Raw genomic sequence first — 21,441 nt, 5'->3', positions numbered from 1 at the left:
GGCATCTAGGGCTCTTCTCAGCTTGGCTGGCTTCCTGCATGTTAACCTAGCATTCTGTCATTTCTTGATGATGTCATTTGATTTCATGTTCTTTGACCAGAAATGATCCTGTAACTCTCCTGTCTTTTTCCGCGTATGGACAAGGGGTGTGGTTCTTTGTAGCCCTGAATGGTGGGGTTGTGCGGGGGAAAATAGGCATGGGAAAATACTTTCAACATCAAAGGTGATTTGGGAAGGTCCAGAAAATGAATAGAACTGTAACTTTTATCCTTTGAATATTGATAGCATTTTCCATAATAACATTCGTACAGAATACATAAAACTTTTTGTGCTAGGCTGACCTGTAGACCAAGTCCAGACTGCACACTTGTATTTGTAAGTAAAGTTTTATTGGAAACAGCCACATCCATTTGTTTACCTATTGTCTATGGCTGCTTTTGAGCTACAGTAGCAGAGTTGAGTAGTTGCAATGGTGATCTCTGACCCACACAACCTAAAATATGTTCATCTATCCATCCAACAAAGATGAAGCACCCACTGTATGTCAGGCACTGATCTAGGTACTGGGAATATGTCAGTGAACAAAGCAGGTACAAATCTCTGCCCTTGTAGAACTTGTATACCTAGATGAATCTCAAATTCCAGTGCTTCTAGGTACCAGGCAGATTACGTAAGTGCGTGAAGCAGGCTGTTGATGAAAGACAGTAGGGAGCAGTGGAGACTGTGGCAAACTGGGTAGTTTTCAGGGGGCAGCTACTAATCTATTCAAGCTCATTTTTATCCTAGAGGGATGTGGGTCATTTTTGGCGCGTAGTTTGTGAAGGAGCAGGAAATCTGGGGTTTTTTTCTTCCAGTTTAATTGAGATATAATTGATATACAACACTGTATAAGTTTAAGAAGTACAGCATAATGACTTGACTTACATACAGCATGAACTGATTACCACAGTAAGTTCAGTGAAAATCCATTCTCTCATATAGACACAAAATTAAAGAAATGGAAAAAAATTTTTTTCATTATGATGAGAACTCTTAGGGTTTACTCTCTTAACTTTCATATATAGCATACAGCAGTGTTAATTATATGTATCATGTTGTACATTACATCCCTAGCACTTATTTATCTTATAACTGGAAGTTAGTACTTTTTGACTGCCTTCATCCAATTCCCCCTCCCCCAACCTTTGATAACCACAAATCTGATCTCTTTTGCTATGAGTTTGTTTGTTTCTTTTTGAAGTGTAACTGACCTTTGTTAGTTCCTGTTACACAACACAGTGATTTGATATTTCTGTACATTTCAAAACGATCACCGCGGTAAGTCTAGTTACTGTTTGTCATTTTACAAAGATCATGCATAGTTATTGACCATATTCCCCGCACCATATATTCCACACCCATGACTCATTTATTTCTCTCACCTATTTCTCACCTTCCCCTCCCCACTGGCAACCACCTGTTTGTTCTCTGTATCTATGACTCTCTGTTTTGTTATATTTGTTCTTTTTTGTTTGTTTGTTTTTTAGTTTCCACATACAAGTGAAATCGTACAGTATTTGTCTTTTTCTGTCTGACTTATTTTGCTTAGCATAAGTGAAGGATCACTTTTCTGCCTAGAGCAGAAAGTCCCCTCTTTTAATTAAAAATCTAAAATTAAAAAAGAATCATGGCTAAAAATTTGTCCCACTAGGTGGCAGCATACTATCACAAGTAGAAGCTCGTATGGGAGACGCCACCGTCTCTGTCCCTAATTAACGAACATTAATTTATTGTTTGCTTCTGAAGGGCACAATGCTGACACCATATGTCCTTTTCTCCCCAGGAAAGCTGGTATATGAGCGCATCTTTTCCATGTGTATGGATAACCACAGCGTCTTACCAGGTAATGTCTTAGCTTTTCCATGGGTTTCATGCTGTCCTCAAGTCAGGATTAGAAGGTTTATATCAAGTCAGGATTTGTTGAGACCTGAAATAAAGGTTTTTGTGTTTGTTTGTTTTGTGTTAAAAGTTAAAGAAACGCCTTTACGGATTTCTGATCATCTCAGTCTTCAAAAAACATTAGATTTTCCAACAGCCCAGCTAGGGATTTGGGCAAGTAATTTGAATCTGCAAGAATGAAGAGGTATTACAATTAGATTCAACTGAACTTTTATACCAACTTCAAGTTCTCTGCTGCTGGACATTTAAATATTTTTCCTATATGTTTTTCCTAAGAAGCAAATTACTTTATAAAATCAACTTTATATTAAGGAACAATGTCAAATAAATCAATAATAACAGATGCTTTGAATCTACATTCTATGCCCAAGTGATGTTTGCATTGAATTTATTGCCACTCAGTTTTAAACTCTCAGGAGGTTATAATGGGACAGCTAGATCACAAATTTCTTTTGTCACATAAATGATGATGATGGGGCCAGCAGCATGGAACGCCCAGCAACAGCGTCCTTTCCCTCTTATTCCTCCTTTCAAGTTCCTAGCGCTGCTGAGAGGAAGCGCGCTTATCTGTACAAGTTAGAACAAGCTCACTCCACCTTCATCCCACCTCCTTCTGCTTCTAGCAGCGGCACTTCCCTGGAGGATGAAGAGATGGCATGTGACAGTACCCGTAATTTGACCTCTTTTCTTTTTGTCTGTTTATCTGTCTTGCCTTTCTGTCTCTTTCTTTCCCCCTTCCTTCCTTCCTTTCTCTTTCTCTCTTTTGCTCTCTTTCACTGTGTCTCTTTTTTCTCTCCTCTTCTCTCTTTCTTTCCTTTTTTTCCCTTTCTTACCTTCCTTCCTTCCTTCCATCTATCTATATTGTTAAAAACTATTTAATATGTACATTTCTCAGAGAGAAAGACAGAACTCTACAGACCTTTAGGGTTAGAAAAGCTCTTAGGAATCACCGTGTCTCATTATAGGTGGGCAAACCCAATGGGGAAGAGTCAGGGACTTGCCCACAGCCCTGCCACCAGCTAGCGAGAGCCTGGTTCTTAGCGCTGGGCCTGCACCATCCAATATGGTGGCCACTGGTCACGTGGGGCTCTTGAACACTAGAGATGTGGCCAGTCCAAACTGAGATGTGCTGTGAGTATAAAAAAAAAAAATACCCTGGATTTCAGAGACTTTTTTTTTTCTTTTCGCTACACTGAGTGGCATGCGGGATCTTAGTTCCCCGACCAGGGATCAAACCCATGGCCCCTACAGTGGAAGTGCAGAGTCTTAACCACTGGACCACCAGGGAAGTCCCTCAGAGACTTATACAAATAAAAGACCATGAAGTATCTCACTAATTTTTAAGTTGATTACATGTTGAACTGATACTTTAGATGAATTGGATTAAATGAAGTCAATTGTTAAAATTTCACCTGTTTTGTTTTAGCTTTTTGAATGCTGCGCACATGATATTTCCACTGGACACTGCTGCTCTAGACCCTCCCCTCCACCACATCATACCTGCAATGTTTTTTTTTTTTACATCTTTATTAGAGTATAATTGCTTTACAATGGTGTGTTGGTTTCTGCTTTATAACACAGCGAATCAGTTATACATATGTTCCCATATCTCTTCCCTCTTGCGTCTCCCTCCCTCCCACCCTCCCTATCCCACCCCTCTAGGTGGTCACAAAGCACCGAGCTGATCTCCCTGTGCTATGCAGCTGCTTCCCACTAGCTATCTACCTCACATTTGGTAGTGTATATATGTCCAACAGCTCCTCCCACATTCTAGGCTTCTCAAGACTTGGAGGCAGGGACAAGCCTGATGGAAAGGCTTCTCTGTCAACTTAAGGATTTGGGAAACTCGGGTGCATTTATTTTACACTTGCCAACTTTTCTTCCATATGCTATACCAGCAGCAGTAAATTCTTAGCCTGCAGGCAGAAATAAACTCAGATAGGTGTTTTCTTTGGCTATAACAGTATTTTTTAAAATGCTTCTTCATATAGGTTCTACTTCTTCCTATTGTTGTATACCTAACTGCTTAAAAATATTTATATTACCTGACTGGCCTCTAAGGGCATTTGTGTTTGCACCTATTGCAATAGTTTTCCTTCCTCTTAGTTTTCACTAACTATACAAACAACATTTTAGGGCTAGTTAAGGAAGCATTGCTAATAACTTTCTCCCTACCTAAACTACAAAAATTCAGAAGAAAAGGCTACTTTCGTGTTCACTTTTAGTTCTTATCTAAATATACTAATTAGCACGTTTATCACTAAATTCTTCCCTCCCAAAATACCTTTTTTTTTTTTTTTTTTTACCTTGAATCGGGCTTTTGCTTTCTTGAAAATAATTTCATTTTCCCCCCTTTCAGTTAAAATCTTCATCTGCATGTGTTTTCTGCTTCCCAGAACCTGAAAGGGAGAGGGGCAAACTTTTCTCAAAAACATCAATAATGTTGGGGATGACTCTTAACAGTAATCATGAAGAAAGCTTTGAAACCTACTATGCAGAATTCTGCCCAAAGAAATTATGTGGAGAGAGAAGTCCGGTGGCGTGTGTACTCATTCTTTCCATTTGAATCAAGTTCAGATTGTGAACTTAGTATTCGAGCCCTTTACCTTCAGGAGTTTTAACTAAGGCATAGCTCTTACGACCTCAGAAAGATACCAGTGTCCTTTGGGTTCACGGAAAGTATATGCTACTAGTTGTGTAGTTTTCCCCCAACATTTCTTAATCCAGCATATGACTGAAGAGGCAATGTACTCTAAGTGATAAAACAATTCTATTTCCATGTTGGGAGAAATAACTTGGGTTTATTGTGTTGTGGCTCTCCTCATCAACTGGGGGCATTCCTATCTTCAGTTTTTCTCCATGGCTGATGTAAGCTGCATCTGGATAAGCAATGTCCTTAACTGACCTGGCCTTTCAGGCACATATTAAGGTGACGTGGCACCCCTATAAGCCTTGTTATGTAAAGAGACCTCTCACTGCCAGGGTAGAGACTTGGCAAATGAAAGAGAACTAGAGTCGCTGGTGTCCTCCCTCCTCCTAAAATATCCACAGAAGTTAGGGTTGAAAAAAGAAACACCATAATAGAAAAATAAGTGAGAACTAGAGGAAAATATCTTTGGTCTTTGTTACATCAAAGCCTCTTCTTAATTAATTTCCAAATTCTGAATTCATTCTCCACGTAGCAGCTCAAGCACTGAAGTATAAGTCACGTCATGCCATGCCATTCCTCTGCTCAGAACTCTTCAGGGAGTTTCCGTCATACTTAGAAAAACTCTTAGACTCCTCACCAAGGCTGCAACCCTGCATGACCTGGTTTGTGATGCCTGCTTCCCCGCTTCTTGCTCTCACCACTTTGGCTCCCTTTCCTGTTCTTTGACCACACCAGAGGTCATACCTACCACAGGGCCTTTGCACTTGCTGTTTCTGCCTCCTGGAATACATTGCCTCCACATCTAAGCATGGCTAGCTCCTTTTTATAATTCAGGGCTCAGCTCAAATGCTACATCTGCAGGAGACTTCTCTGACTGACACCCTGTCTAATGAATCCCCCCTGCCAGATTAACTCAGGTCACTCTCTATTCCATACCTAGTTTTATATCTTTCATAGTGTTGACTGCTGTTGCATGTTATCTTGTTTGCATGCTTATTCCTTTCTGTGTTTATTATGTTTCTTCCCCCACTGGAATGTAAGCTTCATTAGGGCAGGGTCTCTCTTATGTGCTGTTATCTGCCTGGAGCCTAGAATACCACTTTTAGTTGGTTCCTAAGACGTTTGTATTGAGCAAATGAAGTAATGTAATATTGAGTTTTCTGTAACATTTTTTTTCTTCCAGTTTTGTTTATTTACTTTTTTCTATAATATTTTAAAGTCCTGCATAACATAATCCTTTTCCTGAATTATTCCTTGAGCTGGAAGGAAAGCCTAAAGCCTTTATATTGCATATGAAGATTATTGTATAGCTTTCAGTCAATGTGTACACGCAGGGCAACTTGCCTTTGGTGTGATGTCCAGCTCTCTCTGGCAGACTGAATCCCTGTCATCCCACCCTTTGCTGCTGCACTCCATTCCCTCAACTGAAAAGCAAGAGTTTTTCTTAGATGACCTCAGAGACTTATTTTTGCTTTTGGGTCTCAAGTCACATGATTTGGTCATATGAAGGGAAATTAACCCCACCTCTCCCTTTTCCAAAAGGCAAGATTGACAAACGAATTTAAGAATAACCCTTATCTTTTCCTGTCTGGATCTCTTGGAACTTGAAAAAAAGTTACTTTGAAGTGCACGGGTTCAGGCCAGGAAAGGGAAAATGGTAATTTCCCTTCCCTTTGAAAATGGCAAGTGAAGAATTCTCGAATGAATGAAGCATGCCAGAACGTCCAAAAATAGACGAATCCTTGAGATTGCAATTCCAAAATATCTGCCGTTGTGATCAGTGACTGTTCTCAGCTCGTGAAGTACCTAGAGTTTTATCTTTTTGCTGATTCCATAGATATTTTGATCACCTTAATGGTGTACCACCAAGTAGCAGAAAGTAGAGTCAGGGACGAACAGTGAGCCACTGAACAGCAAGGTGAGACCAGCCCGCAAGCTAATGCTCATCCGTTACGTTCTGTAGTAATTAATTTCTCCTGTTTTGATTGAATCCTGAAAGGGTAAAGCACACCCGGTGGCGGGATCGGGCTCCAATCTGTGTGGGAATCATTTAGGAGAAATCATTTTCATGTAAGAGTTCAACAATGGCCTTCTTGGAGTTGATGAGTTTTTTGTTGTTTGTTTTTGTTTTCGTTTTTCCGTACTCTTTTCCATTCCTTATTAAGATGTGTGTCATGACTGGGCTTGGTTGTCAGTGCCAGAAAACTCCAAATCACAGTAAGGAAGATGAGGGCTAGTGGGCAGCCAGCCCGTGGTGCCAACAATCGTGACTTTGGTCTTGCTCTTGTGGTTCGAGATGGTTATGGAGGTCACAGCCATCGTATCTGCATTCTAGCCGGCAGGAAGGAAGAAGGAATGAAGATCAAGCCCTTTCCCTTACAGCTAGTTCCCAGACCTTGCGCTTTTGTTTATATCCTGGGGCCAGAACTTGGTCACATGGCCACACTGAGCTGCAAGGATGGCCGTATGCCCAGCAGAAAATGAGAGTTCTATTAAAGAGGAAGAGAGTAGATAAGCGGGGAAAGTGGCAGTTTTGCCACAAAGTGACTCAAGTCTTAGTGCCATATTGAGCTGGCAGCCTAACTCTGGCTGGTTTCTCGCCTCAGAGTCTTGCTTTACCTTTCAAGTCTGGTCCATGTGATATTTAGAGCACAAACACTGATCGATCACATTTAATATTACAGTTGCAGCTTCCTCAAGCATCTGGAATTCTCAGTAGTATCACCATAATTACTGGTGGGTACACCAAGAACCTCTGGATTAAATTAGAGGCAGTGGCTAAGAATATAGGCTGCGGAGCCAGACTGCCTGAGTTGAATTCTAACTCTTACGTCTGTTTTTTTTTTTTTTTCATTAGTTCATGTCTTTTATTAACCAATACACAATTACTTGTCTTCTGGTTTGTTGAAACAATAGGTCAGACAACATTTGCCACAATAATGTCTGTCAAAGTGGCTGACCATAAAAGCTCCAGCACCACGTTTACCTGAAGGGCACTCCCGACGAAGGCGACTGATTTTGCCATTCTCCTCCACCTTATAGTGTTTCAGGACAGCCAGCTTAACCTTCTTTCTCTTATGCTTGTTCTGCCTGGGAGTGGTGTAAGACTTCTCCTTCCTTTTCTTAGCACCACCATGGAGTCTCAACACAAGATGAAGAGTGGCCTCCTCTTGAGTGTTGTGGTCCAAGTACATCCATCTTCCAGTTGCTTGCCAGCAAAGATCAGTCTTTGCTGGTCAGGAGGAATTCCTTCCTTGTCCTGGATCTTGACCTTTACATTTTCTATCGTATCCGAGGGTTCGACCTCGAGAGTGACGGTCTTCCCCGTCAGGGTCTTCACAAAAATCTGCATGTTGGCGGCGGTGCCACCGCAGATGGCAGGTCCAAAAGGAACTCTTACGTCGGTTTCCTGTGTGCCCTGGGCAAGTCCCTAAACTTCTCTGTGCCTTGCCCTCTGTGTCTATGAAAGAGGACAATAAAGGTATGTAACTTGGAGGGTTCTTGTGGGGATTAGGTGAGCTGATGTCTATACACTGTGAACGGCGCCTGGCACTTAGAAAGCCTTCGTGTGTCAGCTATCATTGCCACCAGTTGTTTCCTAATAATAAAGATATTTGGAAGGAAAAACATAGGACTGGGTGCCCCACCCCTTCTTCTGCTCCATTGTAACTTTTTTTTGTCCTAGGACTCATAGCAGCTCTAACAGATCCCAAGAATTAGGGGCTGATAGATATTATTTTTGTTTTACAGATCACTTCTCTCCAGAGAATGTAAATGACACAGCCAAAGAAACATGCTTAAATTGGTTTTTCAAGATTGCTTCCATCAGGGAACTCATTCCGAGATTGTATCCTTTTTTTCTGTCTGATGGTTTTAAAGATAGGCTGCAAGAGTTGCACTGCTAATAGAAGCCATGTAATGGGCTGCCCTGAAATTCCTGTTGAAAATGCAGTTCTGTTACGGTTGCTAGCCTGGAAGTACAGGGCCAGCCACATTGTCCACGAGGTCCTTGGACTCCGGCTCTCCCCAGTTTTCTGTTTTTTTACTTTGACTATAGTGCCATGTACCAGGCTTTTGTTTCCCTGAGGAACATTCCCACATTAATTTTCTCAATTAAAATGCTTCATCTTTTTGTGTTTTCTCTGGTTTCAAGAACTTGAAAGGAACAGGGTCAAGCTTCTCTGCACAAACACCAGTGTTGAAGGACAGAGAATTCAACTTACACACAAATGGAATCTTAGTTCTCTGTGTTGCATCCTTTTCCCCATAAAGCCTCAACTGGAAATGCTCAAAACCCAGTTTAAATTTCAGCATGCGACCATACATCAGCGTACAACGTTTTCCAGATTTTATTATAAATAAATATAAAACCTTGAAAACCAAATATAGAAACCACAAGCCACTCGCTAATTTAATTCTCTGGATTGTTGAGAGTGACTGTGGCCCCCTCTCTTGAAGACACACCAAGTTCTCTGCATGAATAGTTGAGGCTTTTCCCCACAGGGAACAGACCATCTGGAAAATGTCTTCCTTAACAGAACGTTTTCGTAGCTATGTGGAGGCATCCATCCTGAAGTGTAACAAGTTCCTCTCCAAAACGTAAGGCTCTTGTTAAAAGTCCGGGACCATACATTTCCAAAAAACTTCTCTCTCATATATGCCTGTGCACACACATACACACACATGCTAATGACGATGTCATAGTAGCTGTCATTCTTCTTGAGTACTTAGTGTGTAGCAGATCTGGTGTTAAGCACCTCCCATCCATTTTCTCGTTTAATCCAAATGAAAACTTAAAGTAGAGATAGTTTTTTAATCTCCATTTTACAGAGAAGAAAACTCAAGCTGGGAGCGGTGGGTTGACTAACTCATGGAAGTTCAGCTCAACTGTATTTGAATCCTAGCTCTGCTATTACTAGCTGTGTGGTCTTGAGAAAGTTACTTAGCATCTCTGACCCCCAGTCTCCTCTGTGAACAAGGCCCTAAGAAGGGGTCTGTGAGGGTCTGGTGAGCTGGACACACCACACTGGGAGCGACACCCGTGGGCCCTCACTCATTGTCTTTGCGGCTGCTGTCCAAGATGATGTCAGAAGGAAAAAAAGCCTTTGCCCCTAAGCCCTTTGCTACTCTGGGTCACCTCGGGCATTGTACTGAGAGTAGTTTTGCAGAGCCGGGAGAAACCAGATCTGCTTTCTGCAGAGCTGCTGAAAGACTGAGTGGTGTTGGATCCCGTCTAGATAATCAACTCCTCAAAGCCATGGGCTGACTCACGGAGCTCTGAGGAATAGTTGGGTTGGATTTAGAATGTGTACCAAATGTGTTTGATTGGGATCTGGGAATGCCTGGGGGAATTTGTGGGGATAACGTGGTGCTGAAGAAAGAGTTATTTTGCCTCACCAGTTGGGGGAGAATAATGCCCAAGGCAGATGGAAGTCCCACGTGGCAGGAGGAATAAATAAGTCACAGTTCACACTGAGGGGGATGCGGATGTTAGCCTGAGGTGCTGGGTGTCAGGTGCTAGGAAGGGGCGGGGCACAGGGCGCAAATCAGTACCAAAGGAATATGGATACGACGAAAATATCAAGACGGTCAAGGAGTGAGCTGTCAATGGAAAATAATCGGGGGACAAAAATCGTTAAATTAGTAAAATAAATGTGACCTCAAGCAGGAAAAGAGTGAAGGTTAGACTCCAGCACTGAGCAAATGGTAAAGATAAAAGAAACCATTCAATGTATGAATCGTGGCAAGAGAGAAAGACTTGTTACATGGCCTTAGAAGACTCAGACTTTGACCTTGGTTTGGTTCCGAAGCTTGATTTTCCCCCCTGCATTTAGGAAGTCTAGCTTTTTTTATTAAAAAAAAAAAGAAAGAACAGAGAGTTCTCCCACGGGGTGTAATGCTGCTGTCTTTTTGTCTCTAACAGGGGGATTTCAGAGTGTCTGCCCCGGCTGACTTGCATGGTCCGAGGGATCGGGGACCCTCTGGTGTCGGTGTACGCCAGGGCCTACCTGTGCAGGGTAAGCTGCGTCCCTGCACTCGCGCCTGTGACCGTGTCCTGTCTCCCCTAATGTTCACGCTTCTCCCTCCCCGCCACCTCACCAGTCACTGGAAGAAGGACTTTATTAGCTGCTAATTTTAGAGCACAGCTTGTTCGCAGAAAGCAGAACTGTAGGATTCCTTTTAAAAATTAATTTCAAAGTAGACCCACTTACCAGTAACTCTAATTAGGGGGTGTTTAAGGTCATCTTCTTAGAAACGAACTAAGTTTCAGAACTAATTGTTTCTCCCTTCTTGCTGGGAAGGAGGCTCCCAGAGCCTTTCGGCTGATAGGTTGCTTTGCATTGACTCGAAACATGCTTTCCCTTTGTCTTTGAATTCGATTGTTTTATTCGATTTTTGGTCTCTGTATTAAAGAGTTGGATTGGAGCGCGAGTTGGTGAGGGCTGTCTGGCAGGGCGAGGCGCCTGGTGACGGTGGGCATCAGGGTCTGTGCCGCCTGGCCTTGGAGGGCTGCTCTGCTGGTGAGGATTGTAAATCACTCAGCCTTTCTCTCCTTTAAAGCACCGTGAAGCTCCTACTTAAAACTAGTACGTTTTTCATTTGTGAAAAATGCACCCTGTGGAGAGTTTACACTCGTTTTTCTTCAACTCACATGGGGCCTTTGCCTCTGGTAGCTTTCTGTGGAGTCCCCCTTGCTAGTTCCGTTGGCATTGTTCACCTTTAGAGAGGGGTTATTGCCCCTGTTCTTTAGGGTCCTGATGAACCCCAGACTTCCAGTGCCAAGAAATCAGAAGGCGAGGACCGTAGCCTTTGATCCGCTTCTTTTATGTGACGTCTAACAAATGACAGAAGCCCTGTGGTCTCCAGTGTCACAAAGAAACCAAACAGTCATTGCCCTCAGAGTGAGTAGCAGACATCCTTAGGAAGGATACTTTTTATAGGTCCACTCCCTGATAAGGGAGAAAAGAAAAAAAGAAAGAAAGAAAAAGCTTTCCATTAAAGGGCACTTGCTCCCTCGTAGTAACCGAGGCCGAAGCGTTTACGCGTTGCCATCTGCTTGAAACTTGGCGTGGATTTTTCATACGGGAACATCAGATATGTTTCCTAGAGCTTCAGCTTTGGAATATCGGGAGCTTGAACGCTCCAGCCGCGTCAGTGTTTGCTGAGGGCCTATTCTGTGCAGAATGCTGCTGGATCCTGCGGTGGGATGAAAGGATACTATCACTTGTGTATTTGTGCTCTGCTGCCTTTCCCCTTGTAGGACACATCACATTCTTTGAACTCACCTTGACGTCAGTAATAGTAGAATAATAAAGATCTAGAATCTCAGTGTGTTTTGTGACACACAGTTATTAAGCAGAAATCAGAACGTGGGTGGAAATATTCATTCCTTACAAACCTGTTCCAGTTTTAAAGTTTGAAGTAAGGTACACAGCCTAGTGAAAGATGATATTTGTTGCATATAACGTGCCTTTGCATGACAGATGCAACTTTAAAACTCAGTGGCAATGAGGAGAAATTACAGACCCACCCTAGGAAAGCTGGTGATGAGATGCACTGTATCTGAAATCATTTGTGTCAATTTAGGCAGAGCACTGATTTCCCTGGTTGGGTAGTTACTGAACATCTTCTGATATAAAAAGAAGGAGACAGTGTGCATTAGTAAGGATTCTTTCAATTGCAAGTGGCAAAACCCCAATTCATAGTACTTTGAAGCAAAAGGGGGTAAATTGTTGGCCGTTGCGCCTGAAGAGCCTGAGGTAGGGCATGCATGGCAGACCCAGGGCCCCCAAACCATGTCAAGAATTGTCTCCTCCCTCATTGCTCAGCTCTGCTCTCCTCTGTGTGACTGCACTCTGAGGCTTTCTTTTTCCATATGGTGGAAAGACCTCCATCCTCTTGACTTAGGAACTCCAGTGGCAAGAGTGCCTTTTCCGCAGTAGTTCCAGCCAGAGTTTCAGGGCAGAAACTCACTGTACCACCTTGGGTCCCTTGTCCATAGATAGACCAGTCAGTGGCCATGGGATGGGATATGCCTACGGACTGAGCCTGGGTCACGTGCCCACCCCTGCAGCTCAGGGTCGGCCGGGTCCAGCTCTGCCACAGACCTGGTCTGAGAGGGAAGTTTGATTTCCCGAAGACAAATTCACTTTACTGATTCCAGAAACAAAGGGAATGAATGCCAGGCAGGCAGAAACAGCAGATGGAAATCATGAGTAACTACCCTTGCTACTCTAGGTAGAAATCTTTTAGACCCAAGCAGATTTCCAAGCTGCTCATTTGGCTTTATGGGAAGACATAAACAAAACACAAAGTCAGGGCTTCCCTGGTGGCGCAGTGGTTGAGAGTCCGCCTGCCGATACAGGGGACACGGGTTCGTGCCCCGGTCCGGGAAGATCCCACATGCCGCGGAGTGGCTGGGCCCGTGAGCCATGGTCGCTGGGCCTGCGCGTCCGGAGCGTGTGCTCCGCAACGGGAGAGGCCACAACAGTGAGAGGCCCGCGTACCGCAAAAAAACCCCACAAAGGCACTGAGTAGGCAGGGCATGGGGGACCTCAAAGCTGCTTATTAAAGGAAAGTATGATTAACTCCTAAGTCATGGCCCCTTCAGTTCCTCTCCACTGCTTGTCCACTGGGCTTTTTTTTTTGCTGTCGCCTAACAGGTAATTATTGCCTTTTCTACAAAATGATTAGTGGAAGGAAAGACAATAGAATCAGAACACAGTAGAAGTGGATCTGACATTTGTTGTTAGTATTTTTTTTTAATCTCTGTGCCTGTCCTTGGAAGCGTCCCCAACAGCCATAGAGATGCCCTTGGAATTTACCGCCCCAGTGGATCTTGCATAATTCTTCTCAAAGGAATTCTTTACAGACATCTAAAAAACCTTGTTATCATGAATTTTCATGACCTCTGGGTAGGGGGGGGAGCTGAGTGGGAGGAATCTGTCCCCCTTGGAAGGAACCAGGTCCCAGAAAGCAACTCCCCTTACAAAGTTGTTTTCGTGCTAAAGCAGCAGTGTGGCATTGAGGTGTATTCTGAGGAGCTCAGTCTAAGGAACATCATGATGCTTTGTTTTGTTTTAAATACTTGCACTCCCTGCCATAGCTGAGACCTTCACTTTCCCATCCAACCCTGGGGCTCTGGCCACCTTCTCTATGATTAGCAGATTTTTTCAGCTGAAAATGTTACCATCTTTTAAAACAATGAACGAAGGAACCAGTGGATTTACAGCATTGTTAGGCTTCATGCTTGTCTAATAAAAACCGGCTTAAAATACATCCAAATTTATGGCTGCTTCCGTGACTGCCCAGCAAAGAATGAATCCATGTATTTTAACAATGCAACAGTGAAGTCCCAGCTGACTCTCTTACATACCAGAATCTTTTTGCTTCATTTAATAAGTACAGCCACATGTGTGTTTATCATTTTTTAGAGAGGAAGAGAACATCGTATACATGATCTTGAGAGTACATTTCTCCTTAGTGCTGTATTGATTTGTTCCCTTGGTCATCTGTTCAGTCATACTTTCATTACCTTTGGGAAATTGCTAAGATGATTACTGCAAATGTTGCCCTTTTTTCATTAAAAATAGCTTCTGCGGTTTTTCTTATAAAAGCAAGATATGCTTATTGAATAAGAAAACAGATAAGCAAAAAGAATAAAAGTTAACTTGCTGGACCTCTCTGCCTATATCTGTCTATATGTATATTTTTAATTTACAAAAATGACATCACACTGGATATGTTATTTACAACCTGTTTTTCCATGGTCAAGGTAATTTCATTTTGATTGGCTACAGGTGGGCATGGAAGTGGCTCCACATCTCAAAGAAAGCCTAGATAAGAACTTCTTTGACTTCCTCCTCACATTCAAACAGGTAAGAGTACACTATCAGTCAGCGCAGCTAATTGATGTAATAGCTGCATGATCACAAATTCATAAAACCCAGTTGGTTTTCCAAGCCGAGATTGCCTTAAAGTTCTTTGAATGTGTAAACCCTATAAAATTACACTCGAGTCTGTTACACACAGTTAAAACGTGCTGATTGTACTGAACAAGCAGAGAGGGTTAATATGCATGTGTTACCGGGAAACATCTCCCGTTGATCAGCCTTGCTTCTTAGCATCTGCTGGCTCCAGTTTTATCAGGTTACCTCTCTGCACAGCACACATTCCCAGAACAGCTCAGCCTGGTGACATGGGAAACTTTGTGTGCTTTTTTCTAGTTTAAAAAAACCCTGAGAAACCAGGCTATTTCTCTCGGGGCCATCCAGATGCCTGCAGATATGTGCAGTCTGTGAGTTACGTGCTCTTCGTTTATTATGTGACTTCCCCTTCTTTTGAGTGTTTATTTGGTCTCCTGTAGATTCACGGCGATACTGTCCAGAACCAGCTGGTGCTCCAGGGAGTGGAGCTTCCATCCTACCTCCCCTTGTACTCGCCTGCCATGGACTGGATCTTCCAGTGCATTTCCTACCATGCCCCCGAGGTAACTGCCAGGTGGCATCAGTGTGAAGCTCACCACCAAGGAGGGCTCCTCTCTTCTGTGTCGTAACAAGCCCTACACCTGTGTGCCCAGGGACATAATCAGGGCCCTTTCATAACGGCTCACTGTTGTGACTGGTTCTGCGCTCAGCACTTTTCCTGCCTTGCCTTGTTTACCAACTCTGGGAGGGGGCTGTAGGGGCCCAGAGAGGCCAAATAACTACACAAGGTCACACAGCTAGAAAGTGGCAGTGACTGGACACAAACCCATTGAATCCGACTCCAGGGCCAGCAGGCTTCATTGCCTCTTCACTAACCTTCATGCACTCCTTTTGTGTTGATAATAAGTTAATAAAGTCGTAAAGCAGATAATATTTTCTCCATTTTATGGAAGGAAAGTGAAACTCAAGATACGTAATTGCTCTTATAAATTTTTTTTTCTTTTCTTTTTTGTCTGATTGAAGCATTGTCAGGGATTAAAGTGAAGTCAGAATCATAGCAGAAATACTCTTTTTCTTCCCTAAGACTGAGAAGCAATTTCAGTGGAACACCAGTTTCAGATTGTCGCAATAACTGTGATGGATGAAGCTTCTGTTGTCTTCTCGTTGATGGTTGAGCATTTATTCTTTGTGAGGGAAAAAGAGACCTTGCTACAAAACAAGGGTATTTGGAGTAAAGCAAAATTCAAATCCACCTGCCTTTTCCCTGTATCTGCAAACACATATTGACAGCTGTTAAGAAAAAAAAGATACGACTGTGACTAAGCAATCCACTTTTTAAAATATCCAGTAGAAATAACTTGATGAGTGCGTAAACACACACACATACACATGTGTAGCTGCGTTCACGCTAGTGAAACAGTGGAGACAGCCATCAGAAGGGGATTGGTTAAATTATGGTCTGTGTACTCAGTGGAATGTTGTGGGGCCATTTAAGATGATGGAGACCCACGATGGAGTACACACTGATGTGCTCAAGTGAAAAAAAGAAGTTACACCTGTGTGTGTCCTAAGTGGTAGTGTGGCCTGGTGTTCAAGTGTGGGCCCTGGAGTTGGGGTGCCTAAATCTGAACCTCAGCTCTGTTGTTTACAGCTGTCAGACTAAAGCAGAGGCCAAGTCACTTGTCCCTAATCACTCAGCTTTTTTCTTTATCTGTGAAATGGGAGCAGTAATAATTCCTGTTTTCTAGTCTACTGCATGGATCAAACAAGGCAGTCCGTTTACAGCGCTTAGTGGAGAGTCCCACACACAGCGCTTGAATGCTGTGTCATCGGGATTGCAAACGTGATTTTCATATCTGCACAGGAGAATTGGGAGAGAGATATGACAGAATATCGCTGGAGGGCAAGATTTTGGATCGTCTTAACTTATTTTTTTGCCCTGTTTTTTAACTTTTCAGCAAGTATAATGTCTTGCATATATTTAAATTTTTCCAAATCCTAAAGTATGTGGAGAAAAATAGGGACATCTCATATTTCAGGTGAATTTTTTACCATTGAGTAAATTGATTTTAAATCAAGCCACTTTAACAGAAGATGCTTTGAAAACTTGCAGGCCATTCTCTGTGATCTTCAGTGTAGTCTCAGCCACCACACGCTGGCCCAGGCTCCTGGGAAGACGTATCATGAACTTGACCAATTCAGCTGAATGACTGAAACCTATGAGCAAGACAGAATCATTTGAAAATGAGAACACTTATTTTTTTCTCCTTACTTTAATGAAAAGCAAAATTGGATTTAAAACAAAAAGTACATGTCATAAGGCATTCTTCCTTTTAAGTGCCAGTAATCTCAAAGGATGGCAGAAGCTGAGAGTAGAGCTTTCCTGGGGAGTAAAACTCTAGGAAATCATTATTGCACTAGAAGAAGTGATTAAAAAAATTAGGTCACCTGAATAATAATAAACTCTGATTCTTGGGGCATTTAAATAAGGAACTTGCAGTGTCTCATAAAAAAAGTCATTTTCAAAATGTGAAAGAATTAATGTCAGTGTGCAGGGTGGTGCTGAAGATGTGTGTGGCAATATGATACCTAAAAGCTCTTTGACAGTGGCTGGGATGTGTCCACCGGGGAGTTGGAGCTGTGTGTGTCTGTAAGAGGCCACGCCTCCAGAATGTAGGAGTTTGTCTTCAGCAGCTGGCAATGCACATGACAGGTAGGTGTGAGAGAGGAAGGGAGAACTATCTAGATGAGAGAAGGGAGAAGTGCCTTCAGCTGCAAATATCTGATGTTCGAAATTTCAGATCGAAATTGAAATATCAAATCCCTTCCCCCCCAAAAATCAAGGAGTGATTATTCAAAAAGGCTTTTTTGTTGTTGTTTAAAGACAGGATTTTTTCCCCTTATACAATTAAAATTAGAGTAAGTGAAAAACATTTATGCCCCCAATTTTAGGCACATTCTGCAGAGAGAAAAGCAACCGTTTCATAAAACCTGCTTTTGGGCAATGAAAACGAATCCCTTGATAAGCTTCTCATCATTTTCAGCAGCTTTTTATCTTGTCTGATATGGAATCTCATGATCACTTGCTAAGCTGTGTGATGCAGGTTGTCTCTGTTGAAGGAGGGAAGAGGAAGGTGGTAGAGGCTGGGGCAGGTAGTCGGGCAGACCTGGGTTCCAACTGTGGCTGTGTTGCCTTGGGCTGCTTTACCTCTTTGTGTTTCAGTATTACCAGCTGTAAAATGGGGCTAATAATAGAACCTTCCTCGAAGGGCTCTCACGAGATGACTGATCATGCACGTCAAGCGCATGGCCAAGAGCTGGTGCATGGTAGGCAGCAGGCAGATGGGGGTGGTTACCATTGTTGTCTTTGACCTTAACAGCAGATGGGAGCCTGGACTGACTTGAAGGCCAGGAGATGAGCAGAGGGGCAGTAAGGAGGGGTTGAGGGACGGGACCTGTATAGACGGACATAATAAGGAGACAAGCATTACTGGAGAAGAGTGAGGGACTAGGCTGGCTGGGAGTGGCTCAGGCAGAGGTTGTTGAACGTCATGTCGTGGAGACCAGGCAGCACTTGAATATTTTTGACCAGGGGGATAATATGAAAAAAGTGGTGCTTGAAGATCAAACTGGCAGAAGCATCTGAGATGGATTAGAGGAGAACTATTTGGTAGCCATGGAAAAACCAAGAGGCAGAATGGATGGGAGAGTACATATTCATTGGAAAGAATTTGGAAAAGACAGAAAGGTTAAAAGGAGGAAAGGAGCCACCTAAAATTCGGTCATGAATAACTGGGCACTGTTAACGTCTTGGTGCATTTTCTTTTTAATATTTCTCTCTCCACTTTGATTCTTGCTCTGTAATTGTGGTTTTGTAGATGAGAAATATTTCCTGTATGATTTTATGATGCTTTTCCCTCGCTTAACATTATAACAAATACCTATTGTTAGGAAAATTTTGTGACCTTTCAGGAGGCATTTAGAAGGCAGTGTTGGTTGGCTGTGAAGAATGGAGCGGGGAGCTGGGTCTGAGATGCTGCTAAGCTTTGAGCCCTTAACCACCTCTTTCTGAGGCTCCCTCTGCCATGCGCCCCACAGGCACCCCTCGTTTTGTTGTGCTGTGCTTAATAAGCACTTCGCAAATAGTGCATTTTCATAAATTGAAGGTTTGTGGCAACCCTGCGTCGAGCAAGTCTATTGGTGCCATTTTTCTAACAGCATTTTGCTCACTTTGTGTCTCTGTGTCACAGTTTGGTAATTCTTGCAATATTTCAAACTTTTTCATTATTATTTGTTATGGTGACCTGTGATCAGTGATCTTTGATGTTACTATTGCAAAAAAAGTATGACTCACTGAAGGCTCAGATGATGGTTAGCATTTTTTAGCAATAAAATATTTTTTAATTAAGGTACGTACTTTTTTAGACATAATGCCATCGCACATATAATAGACTACAGTATAGTGTAAACATAACTTTTATTTGCACTGAGAAAGCAAAAAATTCGTGTGACTTGCTTTTTTGAAATAGTCACTTTATTGCAGTGGTCTGGAGCAGAACCTGCAATATCTCTGAGGTCTGCCTGTATTAGTTACTTTACTTGGGCTATCTTAATTCACTCTCAGAGCTTCCCCAAGCTAGGTGTTGCTGTTATACCCGTTTTACAGATGGGGTACCTGAGGCTTACAAACTTCTTACAGTCACACAGTTAGAAAGAGGTCAGGTAGCCATTTTGGCAGTGACTGAAGCCAACAGATTTGTTCCCTTGACTGCTTTAGACTCTTTCTTTCTAGGTGTCTCCTGTTAACTGCTACATTTTAAGGTGGGACTTGAACGGATTGACCCATGGGACTGCTACTCCGATGGTCATACTATAAATTGCCCTTTAAACATTCTAACATACGATTAGGCTAGTAATGCAAATCTAAGACTAGTCTTGATTGATGATAAATCCCTCTCAAGCATACAGGTGTGTTATTTTCATTCTTTCGAATTAGGGAAAAATCCCCAGAGAAAGATAAATAAAGGAAAAATTAAAAATTTCTCATTTTACTACCTGGGGTATAAAATTTCTTTTTATTCACACTGAAATATTTTGTTTCTTTGAGACTTGAGCCATATTAACTCTGGATTGGAGGAAAGATACTAGCTTTTAAGATTAGTTTATGATTTTGCCTACTGTTTTACATGTTTGTTTCATCTACAGAAATAAGGAAAATGTGATATGTGTATCATTTAGTTCACTTTTTTTATGGAGCAGTAATTGTAAATGCTGATTGGAAGGCTATTTAGTAAAAGCATAAGTACATATCTTCCGAGCACCCTGGGCTGCGTATGAGTTAATCTCAGTTTAGAAAACAGAAATGTGTTATTGACCCAACTTCTTTTTTCTTTTCCTATACTTTTGAAGTGGGCAGATAACCCTAATCTGGAGATAACCTTAAAAATCCAGTAGTTAAATGTGATGGTGGCTATACAAATCCAAATAAGTTAATGAAGTGTCACAAAGATATACCCTTTACCCCACAAAAAGAAAGGTGTATGAAAAACCTGGTGAAATAGTCTAGTTAATTATATTATACCAATGTCAGTTTCCTGATTTTGACAATGCACTATAGTTATGTAAGGTGTTACCACTGGGGGAAGCTGGGTGATGGTACCCAGCACCTATACTATTTCTGCAATTTCTCATGAGGCTATAATTGGTTAAAAATAAAACATTTAAAAAACTTCATCAATTTGGAGCAGTTTGAAAATAGTTACATACATGATGTGGATTCCTCAGGCATTAAAAGGAATGAGGTAGACTTGAGTGTACTAACACGGGAGGAGGGAGGCCCGTGCTCGATTCTTGAGTGAAAAAGGCAAATTGTCGCTCAATGTGTATAAGACTATCCATTTCTGTAAAACAGAACAAAGGTCTTCTACAACAAAAGCTACGTATTCATAGGGCATAGACAAAGGCCTAGAAGGATAAACACCAAATGTTGACACTGTTGATCCCTAGGAAGTGGGAGTTGGGAGGGAGGGCACTCATAATTTACTTGATACATGACAATATTATTTGAACTTCTGTCCATAAGCATTTCTTATTTTTATAAAAAAACAAATATATAAACAAATGAAGTGTAGGGGCCTAATGAATCTTCAAGTTCTGATGTGTCTGTGAACATATATTCAGAGTTGCAAGTTTTTCAATTGTTTATCTCAGCCAATAGGCTTTTTTCGATCTCAGTCCGCTTTGAACTGTTGTTCATCTTGTTCTTGCCAAAGGTAATCAATCCTGTCACTTCTCAGAAAGAAAAAATTAATAACCTCTAACAGACCTTCCTGGGATCTATATAGCATTTGGCTCCTGGACACTTAAGGGTAATGACAATGAGCCCTTTTTTTTTTTTTTTTTTTTTTAAGTTATATTCTTGGCTGCATTTTTAATGCGTTCATCTCCTGTGGAAAGAGAACTTTTAAAGCATTTGTCTTGTCTTAATGGCCAGAACACTTTGTCCATATGTTAGCATTTGCCCTATTTCGTCTTTTCAGAAGTGGTGGGCCAAGATAGCTCATTCATTTGTGCATGTGTGTGCACATGTGCACTTGCATGTGTGTGTATGAAAGAGAGAATAAGCATCTAAGATCATGGATTTCTGTCTGATTTCCTCACTGCTATTCCCAGTGCCTAAAATAGTGGCTAGTACATTAGAGTTGCTTCACAGGCAGGTGTTGAGTGAGTGATTATTTGTGCATGTTAAGGAGTATCAATGTGATGATCATTATAAGGATATCTCTTTCCCAGTCTTCCCAGAAACCACTTTGATATTGGTCTTCATGAATGACTTTTCAAATATTAAATCCCCATGAATGGGTTAGGGAAGCCATTTGTGACATTGTCAATTTTATCATCAATTGGGATGCTGGCTGCAAGGAACAA

The 21,441-nt window shown here is 42.0% G+C and overlaps 1 protein-coding gene and 1 pseudogene across 3 annotated transcripts in view; one reads left to right on the top strand and one right to left on the bottom strand.

Annotated features, from left to right (window-relative positions):
• Positions 1-21,441, top strand: part of VPS35L (VPS35 endosomal protein sorting factor like) — a 129,402-nt gene that overhangs the window by 32,936 nt on the left and 75,025 nt on the right. For all 3 annotated transcript variants that reach the window (XM_030847144.2, XM_060285773.2, XM_060285774.2), the window contains exons 9-14: positions 1,823-1,882; positions 8,339-8,435; positions 9,140-9,187; positions 10,512-10,605; positions 14,389-14,466; positions 14,955-15,077. In XM_030847144.2, the coding sequence (XP_030703004.1) occupies positions 1,823-1,882; positions 8,339-8,435; positions 9,140-9,187; positions 10,512-10,605; positions 14,389-14,466; positions 14,955-15,077 (500 nt within the window). The remainder of the gene's footprint in view (positions 1-1,822; positions 1,883-8,338; positions 8,436-9,139; positions 9,188-10,511; positions 10,606-14,388; positions 14,467-14,954; positions 15,078-21,441) is intronic.
• Positions 7,425-7,961, bottom strand: LOC115847381 (ubiquitin-ribosomal protein eS31 fusion protein-like; annotated as a pseudogene).

The sequence above is a fragment of the Globicephala melas genome, chromosome 15, assembly GCF_963455315.2.
Source record: "Globicephala melas chromosome 15, mGloMel1.2, whole genome shotgun sequence".
NCBI lineage: Eukaryota > Metazoa > Chordata > Mammalia > Artiodactyla > Delphinidae > Globicephala > Globicephala melas.
The sequence above is the reverse complement of the archived record's forward strand: the minus strand, read 5'-3'. Positions and strand labels throughout refer to the sequence as shown.